This window comes from Microplitis mediator, chromosome 3 (assembly GCF_029852145.1).
Source record: "Microplitis mediator isolate UGA2020A chromosome 3, iyMicMedi2.1, whole genome shotgun sequence".
Taxonomy (NCBI): Eukaryota; Metazoa; Arthropoda; class Insecta; order Hymenoptera; family Braconidae; genus Microplitis; species Microplitis mediator.
The window spans coordinates 8,048,565-8,069,006 of NC_079971.1; the positions used below are offsets into that span (position 1 = coordinate 8,048,565).

The window sequence follows — 20,442 nt, forward strand, 5'->3', positions numbered from 1 at the left end:
TAACGGTAACCGATTTTCAATTCAATTTAATTTACAGACAAACACTAGAACCCTAAAATAGAGAGTCTTTAGCGTTTTTTAAATCCTTAACAGAGGGGTAGAAATTTCGTATTTTCAAAAATTCTAATTCGTCTCCGAGAAAAATTGTTTTAAAATTCTCATTTACTCAGCGAGTGCAACAAAGATAGTCCCGTTTATTTTTCTGAGTGTGAGAAAGAGGTCCGGTAGCGTATCCCCTTAATTCTCAAATAATGTTGCGAGTTCTGTTCTCACGGAGAATTCGAGAGAATAAATGAGGACTTGAAAAAAATTAAATTCTCAAGTCCTCTCAGAGAGTAAGTCGCCGTCGGTTTTTACCCCCACTATGGAAAAACAAGTCTAATCTCACGCCGTCACTACACGTTAACATTACAAACCGACGCCGATTTACTCTCTGGGAGGACTTTAACTTATTCTTTTTAAAGTAAAATTAAAAAAGTTCGGTTAGTACGGGTCATGGCCCAGTCTTCAATGACTCAGATCTAAATTTAAAAAAGTGTAAATTACATCAATTGATCTCATTAAATCAGTACAAATACTAATAGATTATTTTTTTAGTATTGGTAATAAATTTACGAATTCTCGTTGACGATTTTTCGGTTTTTTGTTTCATTATACTAAGTGATGAAAATTTTAAATAAAAAATCAAACAAAATGATGAACTAAAAGTGGCATTAGTGGTGGCCGTCTTCTCCGCCATTTTGTTCATTCAAAACAACAATAAAAGATAGCACTCTAACGAGGTTTGTTATATTATAATAAAGTGCAATAAAACTTAGTAACTATAATTCATCCGATTACGCGGTAAATAATCCAAAGTTTAAAATATCCCATAATTTCTTTTTACGGAAACTCTGTATTTCCGTTGATTAAAATGAATGAAATACAAGCTCAGGTAAGAAGGTTATGTCCGTAAAGAAAAAAAAAATGAAACTATGACAGAATTCTCAAGTTAGCAGACAATAAACAATTTTCGGATTTTTTTTCAACAAATCAATCACGAAAAAATAAAAATATGTGTATGTAGAAAATAAAGAAAGTTACAGGTGCAATTTTTGAAATTTTTTTTTTTGTATAATTCATAGTTTTTAATAAAATTCAAAAATTTTTAGACGTCCGCTAACTTCAGTATCTCAACCATGACAATGACCTAATTTTAAAATTTTGTTTTAGAAAAATGGAATAAATGAGTTTATAATGAATAACAATTCAATAAGAAATAATAATTTCTGCAAGGCAAAAAGTGTTGATGACAAAGTTATCGGATATAATGACAATGGAATAAAAAAACCAAATATTAATAACTCAATCCAGATGTGCGACAATAAAATGACCAATAGTAATAATGATATTTTAACAAATAAAAATAAGATTATTAACAATTCATTAGATGACGATCAACGAAGGGTATTATTAAATACGACAGTAGATCCAGCGCATCAAGTTAATTATATTCTACCGCCAAATGAAGTCCCAGTTTTTTCTCTCAATAACAACAATCCATTTCAAAATCAATTAGCTCAAGGTTTCATGATACCCATAAATCCATTTGAACAGAATATTATGCCTTCTAATCCAATGATTCCTAATTTGAAACCAAGTCTTTATTTTCTAACTAATGATTCAAAATTAATTCCTTATTATGGTTTCGTAACTGGAATAAATGACAGTAATAATGCAACTATTACTTCAGATCAAGTTCCACAGAGTAAAGAAAACAATAATAATGTAAATTTATTAGAAGTAAATGATAAAATTGATGGAATAGATTCGACTAATGCTACATATTCTAAAGATGATGAAATTGGACCAGAACTAGCAACAAAAACCAGCGTCACCTTTGAAACTGTTGCTGATGATATGCCAATAGATTTAACAATGAAACCAAATACAGAAGAGAATTTGACTTATGAAGTTCCTTTTGATTATGAAACTTATGATATGCAACCAATAGATTTAACTATAGATATGCAACCATTAGACTTGAAAATAAAACTGAAGACATCACCGGTACTTGATACTAAACAAGTAAGTTTTAAATAAACTCACTATTTCTTAAAAATTATTGTATACAAAATTTGAAATTCGTTTTACTAATTTTATTGTAATTACAGACAGAGCAAAATTCATTACCGGTCAAAGACAAAACTGTTCCCGAAACATATTCTGATTTTTCTATACCTCATTCTTCCTTGACAAAGAAGTCAAAAAAAAATAAAACACGAAAGGTAAATAATAATATGATAAATTCATAGAGAGATGGACAGTAAAGTTAAGGCCGTACTTAACGAAATCTCGAATTTAAGATTTCTAATTACGTTTTGAATATTTATGGGACTCGAATAATGAAAAATCTACCGTGAAAGTTCGTCATCTGCTGTTTGTCGGAAGCTTAAAAAATCGCTGTAATGATAATTATTTAATAAATAATTAGAAATAAAGCGGCTGAGGCAGCCGTTTGGCACGCACGTGACTCGCGCGATCACCAAAGATAAGTAGCATCGAGCATGATTACTACTTGGCTGGGTGAACGCTTAGGCACGCGTCGGGTTCGAACGAAGGTCTCTGATCGTTAGCTAAACCGAAACTGTACTGGCTAGGTTTTCTCTGTGGTTTTCCTACGCCACTGCACCTCCATTGCACAAGGGAGGTAGCAGGGCATCACCGTAATGATGCAGTACAGTCATAAGCACAGGTCAGGCCACAGCCGCAAAAATTAAGTGGTAGAGTCAAAAGTAGCAAGAAAGTTTGCGCGCCTTTCGGAAAAATTGAAAGTTTAAGTAAGGATCGATTAGTAAGTGAAAGAGACTTAGTTTGTAAAATAGGCAAAACAAACAATAAGCGAAGCGAGAAAAAAGTATGTACAAGGGAGAATATAAATGTAGAGTCTTGTAAAACACGATGAGTGATACAAGTAAATAAAAATAAATAAATAAATAATTAGAAATATTAAATTTGAAATTTCGTTAGGTGTGGCCCAGCCTTAAACTTTAGAAATTAACTCCAAACCATATTCTGAAGACTTAGGATCATAAATAAGTTTAGAAATTAACTTTGATCATAAATTGAACGTTTCGTCCCTTTATTGGGACTTCTTCAATTATTTTACACTAATTAAGAGTATATGTATTGAGTTTTTTTTTTTTTATCTATTAAGTTGCTATTTATTTATTGTAATTAAAAACATAAAATGTTAATGATTATATCATTGGACATTATGACATGTCTCTAAAACATTTATTAGACGATAGCATTTATATGATCAAGTTGCTGAAGAAGTCCCAATAAAGGGACGAAACGTCCAATTTATGGTCAAAATTAAATTATAAAGTGTAACTTTACTGTTTATATCCCTATGAATTTATCATTTGAGTAAGTTGATTTAGCCATGATTTTAAATTAAACGTAAATAATAATTATTTCAATTCACCTAGACATTTATTAATAAAAAATTAAAAATACTTTATCTCCATAGGTAAAAAAGTATCTTAAATTTTTCGATGAAAGTAAAGGGCTTTACATATGCAAAGAATGCAATTATTCAACTATATATGTATCAGTATTTAAAAAGCATGTCAAAATTCATATGCGTGAACGCCGCTTCAGTTGCCCTCATTGTTCAGTAGTTAATTACTCAAAATATAACTTAATGATGCATATACGCACTCACACGAATGAGAAACCATATGAGTGTGATATTTGTTCGATGAAATACAGTCAAGCCATAACTCTGAAAGAACACAAACTTCGTCACGAAAAAAGTCTTTCAACGTCTGATGAAATACTCCAGTGTTCTGTTTGTCAAAAAATTTTTCCAGATCGAGAATACTTGAGAGTTCATAAAAAGGAGCACAAAAAAGGGAAATTTTATAAATGTGCGATTTGTCTATTTACGACAAAGTGGTTAGTTTCATTTAAAAACCATGCTGAGGTACACAAAAAACGTGGTTTTTATGTTTGCAATGAATGCGGTAGGTCATTGAAACACAAGAAATCGTTGAGAACACACTTGGTTCAATTTCACAGTTTACAGTTCAGAAGAAAATCTACTCGTGTTCCATTATCAAAAAAGTTAAAAGATTCATGTTTAATCAATCAGTCATAAGACTATAGTTGATGGTTTTAACTTTGCGTTATAATAAAATGCAACAAGAAGTTTAATTGCACCCATAAGAATCATTGATGATCAAGAAAATTTAAAACTAGCCGTGCCGAATTGTCGGTGGATTCATTCATTTCACTAAGATTGAGAAATCGGAATCACTTATATTAAATTTTAATATAAATCATCGATATTTCAATAGTACTTAGAGTAATTTAAAAAATAAATTTTTACATTTAAAGTTACAATACATTATTTGATAATAATAATAATTCATGAAAAAATAAACATTTGATGAAAGTAATAAGATTAATCTTAAAATTAATGAGTGAAAATTATAAAGCAAACTTTCAATATACTTGGTATTGAAACCATTGATTTTATATAATGAATATGAATATTTTACGTATTCAACTATTTTGATAATCATTTTTTAATGCTTTTTAAGAAATAACCAATAAAAATTATTGTTTCATCATATTGTCGATTTGCAGTTATTTAATAAAAAATAACTTTTAAAGTTAAAATTACATTTGGGCTTATGGTTTCTGCATTTAATTATTTTTTTTAAAATTCTTGTATGCATAAAATCCTTTGTCAATGCACACTCGTTATCATTAACACCTGGTCCTCTACCTAAGTAATTTAAACTTTCGAGGTTTGGGAACCGGGCAAGCAAGAGTGTACCTTAGTTAAGACTATAATGAAAAAATGATTTGTCTACTTGATTATTTTTTTATATTTGTATTACTATGTCTTTATAACATTATTTAGGCCGGTATATAGGAGAGGGAGGGGCAAAACGGGGTACTTAAGGAATCACTAAGTTATCGGGGATTTAAATACGTTAAATCTTATTTTTATAATATTCAAAGTGAATAGAAAACGTTCTCGGCTGCCGTTAAAAAAAAATATTCATTTTTTGCGGGCAAAATGGGATACCCCCTAAAAAGGAGAAAAAAAAATTTTTTTGGAAATTAAACAAATTTGATTAAATTAAATTTTCTTATAAGTAATTTATACAAAGAAAAATTACATTTCATATAATTATCGAATGCAAAGGAAGAAAATAAAATTTTTAATAATTTTTATCATACAACAAAAGTCATTAACATTTTTCGACTGAAGTTTTCTATTTTTGAAAAAGGTTAACAAAAAAAATTCAAAATAATGCTCAATTATATTTATAAAAGTGATTTTGGAGTGTTTAAAAAACAAAATTCTTTTACAGAATTTTTGGGGTATCCTATTTTGCCTCCTACCCACTGTGCTCCTTCCTTCCCTAAATTTCTAATAGAGTTTGCTATTGAGCTTCATTTTATTACAAAAGCCTACAGTTTTTGATGATACTGAAATTAGCCGACGTAAAATGATAAATTATAAAAAAAAAATTTTTCAAAAAATTGCACCTATAGTTTCTTAAATTTGTTACATGTGCATATTTTTTTTTTTTTTAAATTAAATTGTTAAACGAAACATTCGGAAACTTTTAATTGTTTGCTAATTCCAGGGTCATAATTTTTAAGATTAAATCTTTGATTATTTTATTTTTATTTTACACAGCACAAAGTTAGTTGATAAAAGCATTTACACAATATAGTCAACCGAAAATAAAACAAAAGCAAATTTGAATTACAAACAAAAAAGTTACAACTTTCAAAATGAAGATTCTTTTTTTTTTGAGAGCTTCCAACATGTAATTCTCTATATCCTTGCGTCTCGTATCTTGGATATTTAACAGAATATATATGGCCTGTTTAAAGGAACACGTGATATCTAGATGAGGTTTCAAGTATTCCAGCCTTAGATCCTGATATGCTGGACAATCAAACAAAAAATGGCCAAATGTGTTCAGGGACCAATATTGAAAGTATTAGCAGTATCTATTTAATATTAGGAATTTGAAAACGATTCCATTTTGTCAATCTCTTATTAATTGAATCTCCACACTCGAGGATAAATAATTATACATCAGAGTGCGTTAAAAAAATCAACACGTTAAATTTTATGTGTAAAATAATAAAAATATATAAAAATTAATTTCAATTATAATAAGAGTGTCAGTCTTGTAATAAATTGATTCAATTATTGAATGTACTCCGAGTAATAAAATTTTGAGTTTTTAAAGTTGATAAGATTTTAAGTCTAGCAAACGTAATCTTGATATAAATGAGTACTTAGTTTAGATTCGTTATTATAGTTTTTAGTATTTTAAAAATAACTTGATATCTTTACTTGAATATAAAAATTTTTTAGATTTTTAAAAATAAAAATAACTTTTATGAACACTTACGATTTGACGTATAAATTTGATTTAATTCGATGAGATTTCCAATGTAAAATAGAAAATGATACTTAAGTTAGCCAACGTCTAATAATTTTTTGAATTTTTTTCAAAACAATATATTATAAAAAAAAGTATTTGAAAAAAATGCACTTGTGGTTTTTTGAATTTTCTACATGTGCATCATCTCTTTAATTTTTTTTGTAATTGATTTGTTGAAAAAAAAATCCGAAAATTGTTTATTGTTAATTTCAGGATCATAATAGAAGACATTAAAATGGATGAAAGTTAAAAAAATATATATTAGTTGGTGATGGTGAGTAAATATGATACTAAAGTTGGCTGGCGTCTAATAATTTTTGAATTTTGACAAGATGATAAATTTTAAAAGAACAAAATATTTAAAAAATTGCACTTGTAGATTTTTTAATTTTATGTGTAAATCTACATGTGTATATTTTTTTGCAATTGATTTATTGAAAAAAAAAGTTAAGAAATTGTTAATTGTCTGCTAACTTTAGGATCATTGAATAATGATACTAAAGTTAGCTGACGTCTAATAATTTTTTAATTTTGAAAAAATGATAAATTTTAAAAGAAAGAATGAATAAATTCATAAAAATCTTAAATTTTTAATGGAAAAAAAAATTTAGTGAACAAAAGTAAAATAATTTGAATACTTATTTAATTTTGATGTACGCAAGTGTCTATTTAATGTTTATGAGTGTGAATGTAGCTGACAATTGGCAATTTTTTAACGTTTTGAATAAATAAGTAAAACGTGAGTGGAATACAAATTTAAAAAATTCGCAGTTAGATAATTAAAAAATCAGTGCGCGCATTTTCATTATTTTAATTAACCAACTTATTCATTTAAAATTTATAAATTGTCTAATATCTGCTACATTCAGACTCGTTTTACATATTTGTAATTTATAGTTTCAGTTTTTTTTTCTAAACAGATAAAAAATATAAATGATCCTAAAGCTAGCAGACAGTTAAAAATTTTTGAATATTTTTTCCAACGACTTAATTAAAATAAAAATAAAAATACGCACATGTAGAAAATTTAAAAAACTGTAGGTGCATTTTTTTTAACTATTTTTTTTTCTATAATTTGTTGTTTAAAAAACAATCAAAAAATTGTTGGATGACGGCTAACTTCAGTATTATAAATATATAAAGATGGCGTTGATGGTTTCCCGCTCTTTGTAATAATGATAATAGTATCAATGAAAATTAAAAGTAAGCATTAAAAACAACAATACCGTTTACTTTTATTTTAAATAAAAAATTGTGAACTAAAATACAAAGTAATTGTTATTCATTATTTAATAAAGTAAATCATAAAATATGTCTAACAATTTATTGCATAACAATTATGAATTTCCACCTGAAGAAATTAAAAGAACAGAATATCAGGTAAAAATTAAGGTTATAATTATTACTCACGTTGAAGATATTTGAACTCCAATTGTTGATGAGTTTTTAAAAATTAAAACACTTTTACAGCCTTCCAGAGTTGATGATTCTACTTTACATCGTCATGAAAATATCAATAGCTGTGATAATTATTTAAATAACGAGAGAGTAAATAGAGTTAGTGAAGAAAATATTCAACTAATGAATAACAATAATTATTTACATTTATCATCTAATGAAATGAGTTGGGAGGTTGAAGATTATAAAATATACGATCTTGACAGTATAAAATTACAACCACAGAAAAATAATCACGTTGAAACGAATCATTTAAATTCAGTTACTGGAAATAAAGAGTGGGATGCTGATGATATTTTACAAATGATTGGAGATAATTCAAGTTTGGAGATAGTGGAAAATTATGAAGAAAGAAAAAAGATTGAGTATTCAAATGATGGACGTAATTATCAGTTAGAAAACAGTACTACTATTAATAATGATAAGTTTCAAAAATTAACATCAGATACTAATGAAAATAGTGTTGCAAAAACCAGTGTAGAGACTAAAGACATAAATATGACTGATAGTCATCTCCAGGTAGTATCGAATCCGACAACATCAACAGAGCAAGTTAATTCGACTCCAATTCCTAATATGTTCCCAGTTTCTTACACTGACTATTACAAAAATTTATTTCAAGTACAACCGTTTTCCTACCATCCGATTACCATGAATCAAATGGGGCAAAATGTTTTACCATTCATTCCTATTTTTCCTGGTCTACATCCAAACTTTTGTTTGCCCATGAATTATTTTCCATTCATTCCATGTTTTACTTTTTTAATGCCAATGCCTGGAATCGCTTATTCACCAGTAAATTCAGTACCGGAGCAAATTCCAGTGAAACCCGAAACTGTTGATAATTTAAGCATAGAAAATATTGAGGGTAATTCAATTAATACACACGAAGTAAATAATGAGAACACGGTTAGTATTGAGACTCGTGATTTGCAGCCCAAAGTTTTAATAGAAAAGATAAAATCACCGAAATTATCATCAACTAAACAAGTAAATTTTATATAAATAACTTTCAAATAATATTAAGTAATTTTGATTTTAATTTTTAAAAATTAATTCCAGGCGAGTCGAAAATCAAAACCGAAAAAATGTACCACTGACATTATTCCTAAGTCTGACTCTCAGGAATCTAGTTTGTCAGAGACAAAAAAACTAAAAATAAAATCATCGAAAATATCGAAAAGTAAGTATTTGACATTCTGTATATTTACTTTTCTGCCCTCCGACTGGAAAGTGGCAACTTTTGGGCCGCTGTCCTGAACGAAGTTGCAACTTTCCGGCTCCGTCGAGCAGAAAAATAGTATACGCACCTTGGCCAGTAAAAAAGAAAGCCACAGACCACAAACATGTTTGTCAGCCTCAGCCAACAATAACATGTGATCTGAGACTTTTCTTATTTTACTGGCCTAGGTATGTAATATACTATTAAGAAATTAACATCCGTATTTTAATTATATGTTACAGAAAAACAAAAAAAAAATGAATATTCAGATCAAAATAATGCGGCCGAAGGATTCGAATGTCGAAAATGTACCTACGTAGCAACTCAATTAGGAAATTTAAAGCGTCATATGGCAGTTCATTTAGAGGAACGTCCTTTCAAGTGCCTGGACTGTCCATTCACTACTCGTTATTCTTACAGTCTTCAATGCCATATAAAAAGACATAGCGGCGAAAGACCATTCGAGTGTGATGTTTGTCAATCAAAGTTCATCACTTCATCTAATTTGAACCACCATATGTTTATTGCACACAAGCTGTCTCCATCTAATGCGTCATTGAAGTGTAAACGTTGTAAAATGACATTTTCCAATATGCACGCTTTAAATCAACATAAAAACATGCATAGAATAAAACATATCTACCGTTGTAAACTATGTTTTTACACATCAACATCGTCAATTACGTTTAAAAATCATGTGAGCAAGCATGATAATCCAAAGATATACATTTGTTATGATTGTGGGAAACAATTTGTCCAAAAAGTGTTTTTAGAAAAGCACATAATTAATCATCATATTCTATAATATTTAATTTAAGAATTATTTGGCATTAAGTTTGAGATGAAAAGAGCTGGATTCTATCTGTAATTTCTAATCAAGTTCAATAATTATCTTATCAAATAATTAAATTTTGATTAAAAATCTGATGAATATTAATATTAATGAGTATTAATATTATATCGAGTTACTAATTTTAAGAAGAGTTATTTATATTTTTATACGCCCTTTCGGCTCTTGAGAGCTCCCTAAATCCAAAGAGTTTATCATTTTTTATTATTATCAATTGTTGTTTTGGGAACATATTTTAATGCTAAAAATTTAAAAAATTATTTTTGAAATGTAAAAGGGCATATAATTTAAGCTTAATGCATTTTTGGCTTTTAAAATTTTTTTTTTTCAATTTTTAGCAATAAAATAAGTAGGGTGGTCGTTAAAAATTAAATTATCTCAGGCGCTCTATAAAAAGCTTCTTTTTAGTGAAAAAATACTTGGGGAATTTGGTTTTTTCTTTTTAAGTAAAAAGAACACGTGTCGCAGGACCATCAAAGTTCATTTTTCGATACAATCGCGATTTTTTTTAAATATCTCATGAAATATGTAGATTAAAGGAAAAAATCATAGGAACAATTTCGTAGGAATTTAAATTCTTGACAAAAAAAGCAATATTCATTTTTTTATAAAATGTGTATTTATGAAGATATTTTTAAAAAAACTTTTTTAGATCTTATCAATTTAGCATTTTAAGGATAACGAATGTCAAAAATAACGCTTTTCCTTAAATATAGACAACTACGTAACTCGTAGCATATTAATCATTAATGCTTGTTGTAGTTTTTATAGACTTAGAAAAATGTTATTTTCAAAATTTGTAATTCTTAAAACTCTCAATTCATCAGATCTACAAAAAGTTCTTTCAAAATATCTTCATAAATACACATTTTATTTAAAAAATGAATACTACCTTTTTTGTTAAAAATTTAATTTCCTACAAAATTGTTCCTATAATTTTTTCCTTTAATCTGCATATTTCATGAGGTATTTAAAAAAAACCGCGATTGTATCAAAAAATGAACTTTGATTGTCCTGCGACACGTGTTCTTTTTACTTTAAAAGAAAAAACCAAATTCCCTAAGTATTTTTTCACTAAAAAGAAGCTTTTTATAGAGCGCCTGAGATAATTTAATTTTTAACGACCACCCTAAAAATGAGACTACAAAACGATTGGCAACCCAGGAATCTCCTTTTTAGTTTTAAGGAGATTCGTGAAACCGAAAGGTTGTAAGAAATTATGTTCTCTTGGAATTAGTAATGCGATATGTAAAATTAATTCAGGTCTAGCCTGAAGTCAAAAAAGTCAGATAATCATCACACTATTTTCTGTTGATGGAAAGTAAATGAATAATGTCGTTATGGTTCTTATGATAATAATCAATTTTGAAACTTTACACTAAAACTTGAAAAAGTAGATTACTTTTTCTATTTCATAGTTATTAGAAAGTTTTAAATTTAATCAATTGTTACTGATGTTTTATAAATTTTGTTTTTTTATCAGACAACGCCAAATTTAAATCAATTAAGGGCTCGAATTCTGATTCGTAAAATAATTTTAAATACTTTTAATAATGAAATTAAATATTAAGTGTTTCAACACTTTTCAAAACTTTTTTTTTTTATTATTTTAAAATCAATTTTTCATTAATTAAAAATAATTATCTTTACATCTTTGTGTACTTTAACAATCATTTATAAATTACGATAATAATTAAATAATGGTTGTAATTATAAAAATTTAGTATTAATTTGTAAGACATTTATTCTTATACTCATATAATATACTATCGTTTGTCAATACAAGATTGTATAATTTTTTCATTTATTAAAATTAAATAATTTTTATACACAAAAAAAAAGAATTTCTCGGTGCAAGAAAAATTTTGCATTATGAAATAAAAAAAAAAATTTTCTCAGGACTAAAAAAAATTATTAGACGCAAGAATTTTTTTCTCCCTCCAAAAGATTTTTCTTCGCTAAAGAAAATTTTCGTTTCCAATTCAAAAAAATTCTCAGATCAAGCAAAAATTTTTGTTGCCAAGAAATTCTTTTTAACTTCCCGCTAAGAAAAATGTAAATTTTCAAAAATTCGGGAAGTTATTGTTTCCACCTCGATTTTCGAAAATCGAGTTTTCATCAGATGTCGACGTTTTGAGGTCCTAGGAAACTATTCTGACTATTTTCAGAATGATGTCCGAGTGTGTGTATGTATGTAAACTCTTTGTAACTTTTTAACTAATGAATGGTCAAGGCAACAATCGAAAGAGCTTATTGGTCCTCAACTCTCCTGAAAATTTCAGATCATTTGATCAAGTAGACTCGAAAATATTGGCGAATTACGAAAAAAGAAATTTGTTTTTTCTTTTAGTTTTTTATGGATTTCTCAGAAACGAGTTGAACAATAGGCTTCAAAATCTAATCAGTTCTAGAAATTTATAACCCGTGTCGAATGCGACCTCAACCATCTCAATCGGTTAATTTGTTCGAGAGATATCGCGGGAGAAAGAAATGGTAAAAAACGGGTTTTTCCGAATATCTTCAAAACGGCTAAACCGATCGATTCCAAATTTAATTCGGCTCTAGAATTTAATAAAACGCGCCGATTGCCACCTCAAACGTCAAAATCGGTTAATTAGTTCAAAAGATATCGGCGCTAAAAGGTTAAAAAAATAACATACAATGTTATGTCCAACTGTAAGATTTTAAACTTAGTATACATGTAGAGAAGTACTTCGTCTATGTATTCTCAAAATTTGAATATGATCCACCGTCTAGTATTTTAGAAAAAAAGATTTAAAAATGACGTTTTTAAAGTTCTTAAACACGGACTCTTATGGCGAACAAGCTTCCGACATGACTTGTTCGATTTTTTTCATTATTAACCTCCCAAGGTTAAAAAATAAAAAACCACATGCCATAAGCTTGAATATTTTTTAAATATGATAAGATTTTAACAATATAGTGTTACCGTTGTAATTATTTAAATAATTCAAGTAAAACTTTAATATTTAATCTCGTTCATCGACAGAAATACATATTATTGAGGGTTTAGCAACGTCGCGGAGGCAGCTGAGAGAAAAAACAAAGATAGAAATACGTTAATAAGAGAGACTAGATTAGAAATAAATTTTTCCCGCTTCAATTTAAATATCGATGTGTAAGAAGTTAGAACGCGCTGTTGCCAAATCTTTTTATTAAATTATGAGTAAAAAATAACCAAGTAATTTCATTACTTTCTTTAATTAAATAAGTAATAAATATTAATTTATGAATTCGTTATGTTATTATAAATTAAAATAATGAATTTCTATAACTATTAGGAGAATTTAGAAAACGAAAAAATTCAAACACTCTACTTTGACTCACTAGTTTCAGTCGAACCTCCTTACTCTTAAAATTAAATTTTTTTAGATTTGGGTTGTATTTTTAATATTATATATTTATAGTTATTTATTTTCATATCTGTATAACAGAAAGGATAGGAAATGGAAATAAAGAAAATGTTTTTTTTTTGTTTTTTTTTTATTTATATTGAAAATCAAGTTTACTTACAAATTTATCATTATCTAAATAAGTAACAATTTTTTCGCAACACTCATATGGTAGTACATTTTTGAATAAACAATAAACAAACTTATTATGTTTTTCCAGTAATAAGCTGTTGTTAATGGCATATCGTATCCTAAGGTTTAGAATAGGAAAGTATATAAAATATTTTTCTTTGTAATCATCTATACGTAACGCTCTAAGATCTTCATTTAATCCAAACTTTATTAATTTGTCCGAATCCACCGTGAGAATATGATAAAAAGTAATATTACTATCACCAATTTTCTCACGTTTCAATTCATCCACAACTCCTTGAACTTTTTTTTTTATTTGTTTAATTCTATCTTCATGTTCTTTTTCTGTGACTTGAAGATTAGGTGAACTTTTAGTCAAGTGTTGATAACTCATCCAGTCTCGTCTCACAGGTAAACCTATAAAATCTCTCGAATATTTTTCAGCTAGCAAGTCGTAAACAAGTTCTTTACATTCGAGCTTGCGCTTTGTTATATACTCTGTGTCAGTGGCAATCTCTGGAGTTGTATATATCATACGGTTTTCACTGAAAATAGCAGCGCGGACCGAAAAGTCTTTTAAATGAAAGAAATTGAAATCGGTGCGATACAGAAGATAGTTGACTATTTCTCTATACCCGTGCCAAATACAGGTAAAGAGAAAACTTATGCTACTATTTGATACCTTGCTGCTAGCTCCTGCATCAATTAGTAGTTTGATGATTTCTAATTTTTTATCGGCTAAACTATACTGTGACTTACAATACTGTATACTTATTGGACTGTTTCGTTTTTGGAAAAGTTGTCTTATTACTAGCACTTTCCGGTCATCAGAATCGTAGCTTACAAGAGCTCCGTTGTTCAATAAGAGCTTAACCATTGGAATATTATGGTCTAACACAGCATCTGACAATGGAGATAGACCAGTATTGCTTAAAATATTTACATCTGCTCCATATTGCAATAATAATTTTGCCATAGGTATAGAATTACGAATAACTGTGTGGTGTAATAAAGTTAAATCTTCATCGTTATATCGCCATCTAGGTTCTTCTTCATCCCTATATCGTCGAGAACCGCCAATCATACAACCTTCGATTCGAAAATGATCTAAATGAAATCGTTTATTAACAGCCATACTTGCGCCATAGTCCAATAACAATTGAGTAATTTTGATATTAAGACAACCAACCGAAATATGAATCGGATGAACATCATCGTTTGTTGGAATAACAGAAGCATTATGTTTTAGTAATAATTTCACGGATTTAAGATTTTCTGATTGGCAAGCGAAATGTAGGGGCGTAAATCCAACATACCGAGGTCCTGTACATCTTGCATTCACATCTGCACCATTACGTAGAAGATAATCCATAATCTTGAGATATCCATGTTTAGTTGCAACGTGAAGAGGAGTCATCCCATTTCTAATCCTTGCATTTACATTAGCACCTTTACTCACAAGTTTTCTAACAACTTTACGCTGTCCCAATCGAACAGCATCGTGGAGCAGAGTCTTCGAAGAACGATCCAATTTGTTATGACTCATTTTAATGCAATTTTTAGCCAATAACTCAGCCCCCTTTACACGTTTGCGCCTCACCGCGATTTTGAGAATATTATATTCACCACGTACAATGGGAAGTTGTAACACTTTAGTTGATTTCAATAATTTTTTACACTTTTTAGTATCACTTTCGAAAATTGCAGACGTTAAGTGGCCTCTTGTAATTGATGAGATTTCGATCAATATCGTTTTGATAGTTTTTGGACCGAAATAAAAACAAATTCCGAACAAGGAATTTTCTTTATCAAGTATGGACGATAGAGTTATCACTTAGTCAAAAATTTATTTTTTAGTTGCTCAGTAATTTAACAGGCTTTGCATTTACTTCAAAATCACTTTTTTAAAAAAAACGTATAACTTTTAAAAAAGTAGCACGTGTCCCGATAGGGTAGATAGCCAAAGAAAAAAAACTTTTAAAAAACCGCACTAAAATATCAATAACTTGAATTGTTCTAATCTTATAACACAACAATAAATTAAATTCTTTCAACGGAATGTGTATTAAGACGTTTAATTACACGAGTTCGTTGCTTTACAGTATTTGAGCACTCTGTATTTTAAAAACCACTTATTTGGAAGACGTCCGACTTTTAAATGAACTATGATTCTCAGTAAGAGCATGTCTCGGAAACTGTCCCCACTACCGAACATCTATGAAGTGCGCATGCGTCCAGAAAAGTGGGAGAACATTTATCACGTAAGATATCCAGAGTGGGAGTAATAACCGACGACACTCGAACTTCGAAGATGTTAATCCACAGACAGACTTATTGTCACGTCTACTGTTGCTATTGTTTTTAAATTGATAATAGAGCTTGTATATCTACTGTTAAATACCTGGGGTAGACATCAGTGACCCATAAACCGATTACCCAGATCTCGGATTTTAGGGTTGAAGATATTCTGGGTTATAGAATTTATGGGTAATAGAAATCCTATCAAAAACAGATTCTCTGTATAAAGTCGCGCCAAGTACAAGTTTAAAATTTTTTAAAAGTGAAAACAAATTATTTTTTACAAAAAAATCTATCTATCGGTTGACCCTGCGGGCCAGCCCTAAAACTTCCCGCTGTTTTCGAGCTCAAGGAGTGATGAAGATGAAAATGAAGATTTAAACATATAAATAACATCCTAAAAAAAATGTATATGTAACTAATATTATTCTAAAAGCTTCACTATATGAAAAATATTAATTGTTTTTAAACTGTAGTTTTAATTTAACAATAAATATGCGTTATAATAAAGTGAAGAATTTCTATTTTATATATATATATATATATATATATATATATATATATATATATATTAGGGTGGCTCATTTGAAACGACTATTTTTTTTTTTTTGCTCCATTGACGGAATATTGTTCTAGACATAAAAAAAAAAATTTTCCACAAAATTTGAGCCCGTAATTTTAATTTTAAGAACTCGCTAATTGAATTTGAAATTTTCCCATTCATTTAGCATGTAAAGTGGAGGTTTTTTTTTTTAATTATCTATAGCTCTGCTGCATTTCACGTTTTTTTACTGTCCATAGGCAGAAGTTGTAGGGGAACCTTTATACTTCAAAAGTTCCTACAGTAAAATTTATGTGACAGGAACGGGGTCAGAGTTAAAAAATGTAAAAGTCGATTTTTATCGATTTTTGCGGATTTTTTGAGTTTTTCGTAGAAAATATTGTAGTTACCGAAAAAAGGTAAATGACAAATTTGTAGGAAATCAAATTTGCTACAAAAAAGGTCCTGTAAGCCAAGGCTGTAAAATCTGTTGTTTCTGAAATAAATTGAATTGTACATATGAAAATTCAAGATATCTTTGCAGTATATGGTTTGTTAAATTAATAATTTAATTTTCATTTATTAAATGCTTTTTTTGGACATCATATTAATTTTTCATGAAAATATAACTTAAAAAAATTTTATCTATATGGTGCATTCCACACCAAATCGGACGGTTTCAAAAATTGATTTTTCCGATTTTCTTCAATTTTTGGTATTTTTTAGTACCCCTCAAAAAAGGCTTCCTGGTAAATTTTGAGATCTTTTTGATTAATGGTTCAAAAAATATCGAATTTAAAAAAAAAACCGCTCTTTTTATGGTTTTTTGATCATAACTTTCGTAATAATGGTCGAAATTCAATGTTTTTTTATTCAAAATTTTCGATTTTTCAAAACTAAAAAAAATTTTTTTTTTGGTATAAATCATCATCAGTACCGATTTTTGACATTGTACACTTGTTTTTCTTGCATATTATAAATTCATTCCGATATTTTTTCGTTCTGAGTAGGGATTTAAAAGCAGTAAGTAAAAGTTAATGCTATTGATAAGCTGTTATAATAAATACTTTTATTTTTTAAAAAGCAACACACAGGAGCTCCAAAATTTCATATAATTATTCGAAAAAGCGACGAAACTGTATTACAAACGTTTTTAATTATTTCCGTGTTTTTTCGAAAATTTTACATTAACGATTGTTTTATGAACTAGAGGACTCCTTAGTGAATATAGCTTTGTCGCTTTTACGAATAATTATATGAAATTTTGGAACACGGTTGAAAACTTAAAATTCAAAAATCTCGATCAAAAACATTTCGTATATTTGTTATGCATTTTTGCCTGTAAAGGCCAACTAAAAACGAAAATTTTGAATAAAAAAACATTGAATTTCGACCATTATTACGAAAGTTATGATCAAAAAACCATAAAAAGTACGGTTTTTTTTGAAAATTCGATATTTTTTGAACCATTAATCAAAAAGATCTCAAAATTTACCGGGAAGCCTTTTTTGAGGGGTACTAAAAAATACCAAAAATTGAAGAAAATCGGAAAAATCAATTTTTGAAACCGTCCGATTTGGCGTGGAATGCCCCATATAGATAAATTTTTTTAAAGTTATATTTTCATGAAAAAATAATATGATGTCCAAAAAAAACATTTAATAAATGAAAATTAAATTATTAATTTAACAAACCATATACTGCAAAGATATCTTGAATTTTCATATGTACAATTCAATTTATTTCAGAAACAACAGATTTTACAGCCTTGGCTTACAGGACCTTTTTTGTAGCAAATTTGATTTCCTACAAATTTGTCATTTACCTTTTTTCGGTAACTACAATATTTTCTACGAAAAACTCAAAAAATCCGCAAAAATCGATAAAAATCGACTTTTACATTTTTTAACTCTGACCCCGTTCCTGTCACATAAATTTTACTGTAGGAACTTTTGAAGTATAAAGGTTCCCCTACAACTTCTGCCTATGGACAGTAAAAAAACGTGAAATGCAGCAGAGCTATAGATAATTAAAAAAAAAAACCTCCACTTTACATGCTAAATGAATGGGAAAATTTCAAATTCAATTAGCGAGTTCTTAAAATTAAAATTACGGGCTCAAATTTTGTGGAAAATTTTTTTTTTATGTCTAGAACAATATTCCGTCAATGGAGCAAAAAAAAAAATAGTCGTTTCAAATGAGCCACCCTAATATATATATATATATATATGTGTTATTGAATGCTCAACTACACACACACACACACAGACAAAAGTAAATGAAATGGTATGAAGCTAAAGAGGGTTGTATGAAGCTCAAAAATTTCGCCCTCATATCGTCCTCACTATGGTATTTTGTCCGATTACTACTACATTGAGGGTCAAATGAGGAGCAAAATTTGTATGTAATTTCACCCTCATTTGACCCCACACAACCTCACCAAAGTTGTTTATTTGAGGTTGAAATGAAGGCCAAAATTTCGACTTGGGTAGACAATAAATTTTCATACATCCTGTAATTATTCACTGTTGAATCATAAACGAAAAAATTACTATTTAGAATGATGGTATTTACTGATCACTTTATCATTATATTACTTGTCATTCTCAATTTATATAGTTCATTTTTTTCCGTGTATGGCATCCATTTTTCCTGTTTTTTAAAATAAAAGCCTTGAATTTGTACAGCACTTAGGCCATATGACGTCAAAGATGTCCTGTGATCGAACCAAGTACTTAAGATCATAAAAATCCACTAGCAACTGGTTTATTTTTCGTTTAATATAAAATATATAATTTAAATTTACCCTTTAACGTCGCTTTTAAAAGAAAAAATATAAAATATTATTTTAAGGAGAATAATTATTCTTATTTCTCTGAATATTTAAAAATATTAAGGGAAAACAATAATTTAAAAAAATTCATATTATTTATCTCAATCATAAATTTGTTATTTATGGTCTTTTCACACTTAAGCTGTAAATATTAAAGAACCTATATAATAAAATCCAGTAGTTATCTGATGAAAGGTAGACAAAGTCTCATTCATTATAGGATTACAATCATTTAAGGTAAATAAGTGAGGGTTCATTTACTGACGCCAGACTATTATAAGGTGTCAATTTTTACCTGCGTAATTAGTCTGTCTGCCGAAATCTTTGTCCTTTATAATATAGACAGTCTCCTTTGAGTTACTATTTAAATTTTGTAACTACCAATGATATTTAAACGAGTTTTGTATAATTCTTCTGACCAATGAACTTGCAATTGGTGTCCCCCCTTTCTTAATTTGGGTCTTTGAACGAAAAGGACTTGCTGCTTATTTATAGTACAGCCAACACTTTGATGTAGTTATTTAGTTGTTCTGGCGAAATAATTTCCGGATTTGATTGCACGTACCACTTGAAAGTGATGAAGATTGCGTCAGCCCGTATAGTTTTTTACAGAGTATATATAGAGGGCTATATCTGCAAATTTGGAGACTTATTTACGTGGCTATCGATAAGTGCTGAAAAATATCAATCATATATATTTAAAAAATTTGATAGTGTACGCTTTTTCCATAAGCTCATTATATGCCGTTTTGATCTTAGAAACAAAATAAAAATAAATTTTTCCCAGATTGCCCTCACACCTTAGTTTATTAGAATAAATTTATTCGGTCATAAATTATTTCTTATAACAATAGTGTAGTACTTTAAATGTAAGTCTTAAACTCCCCTTCACAAAGGCGATTTATGTCAAACGGACAATTGAAAAGTGTGAAGTCTTCATTTATCCATTGAACTTATTGTCTAGACGTTATATGGCGCCATAGATTTAAAATCCTGGGACCCTTCGTATCTACGTATATATATATATATAAGGGTGATTCGTTTTGAACGACTATTTTTTTTTCACTCCCACTTGAAAATATTGTTATCGACAATGAAAAAAAAAAAATTCCCTGCAAGTTTCAGCCCTTAATTTTAATTTTAAGTACCTAATTAAAAAACGAGATAATTTAATTATCATCAATTGTATTTGCCACTCTATTCATTTAGTATGTTCGCACGCTTCCGA

General features: G+C 28.6%; 3 protein-coding genes across 4 annotated transcripts; 2 read left to right on the top strand and 1 right to left on the bottom strand.

The window, feature by feature from the left end:
• Positions 1–312: 312 nt before the first annotated feature.
• Positions 313–4,505, top strand: LOC130664742 (zinc finger protein 679-like). 2 transcript variants are annotated; one of them, XM_057464823.1, is made up of 5 exons: positions 313–482; positions 598–934; positions 1,213–2,067; positions 2,154–2,267; positions 3,515–4,505. In XM_057464823.1, the coding sequence occupies exons 2-5, from the start codon at positions 914–916 to the stop codon at positions 4,142–4,144; spliced, it is 1,620 nt and encodes a 539-aa protein (XP_057320806.1). In that variant the 5' UTR covers positions 313–482; positions 598–913; the 3' UTR covers positions 4,145–4,505. The 2 variants fall into 2 exon arrangements, with proteins under 2 accessions (XP_057320806.1, XP_057320804.1); XM_057464821.1 differs by having other exon boundaries at positions 313–934.
• Positions 4,506–7,566: 3,061 nt separating this feature from the next.
• Positions 7,567–10,074, top strand: LOC130664752 (transcriptional repressor CTCFL-like). Its single transcript, XM_057464833.1, has 4 exons — positions 7,567–7,847; positions 7,938–8,915; positions 8,988–9,108; positions 9,390–10,074. Exons 1-4 carry the CDS (start codon positions 7,779–7,781, stop codon positions 9,950–9,952), a joined length of 1,731 nt encoding a protein of 576 aa, XP_057320816.1. The 5' UTR covers positions 7,567–7,778; the 3' UTR covers positions 9,953–10,074.
• Positions 10,075–11,138: 1,064 nt separating this feature from the next.
• LOC130665272 (putative ankyrin repeat protein RF_0381) lies at positions 11,139–15,747 on the bottom strand. Its single transcript, XM_057465596.1, has 2 exons — positions 13,532–15,747; positions 11,139–11,267 (listed from the first exon to the last, which is right to left on the bottom strand). The coding sequence occupies exons 1-2, from the start codon at positions 15,086–15,088 to the stop codon at positions 11,139–11,141; spliced, it is 1,686 nt and encodes a 561-aa protein (XP_057321579.1). The 5' UTR covers positions 15,089–15,747.
• Positions 15,748–20,442: the final 4,695 nt, after the last annotated feature.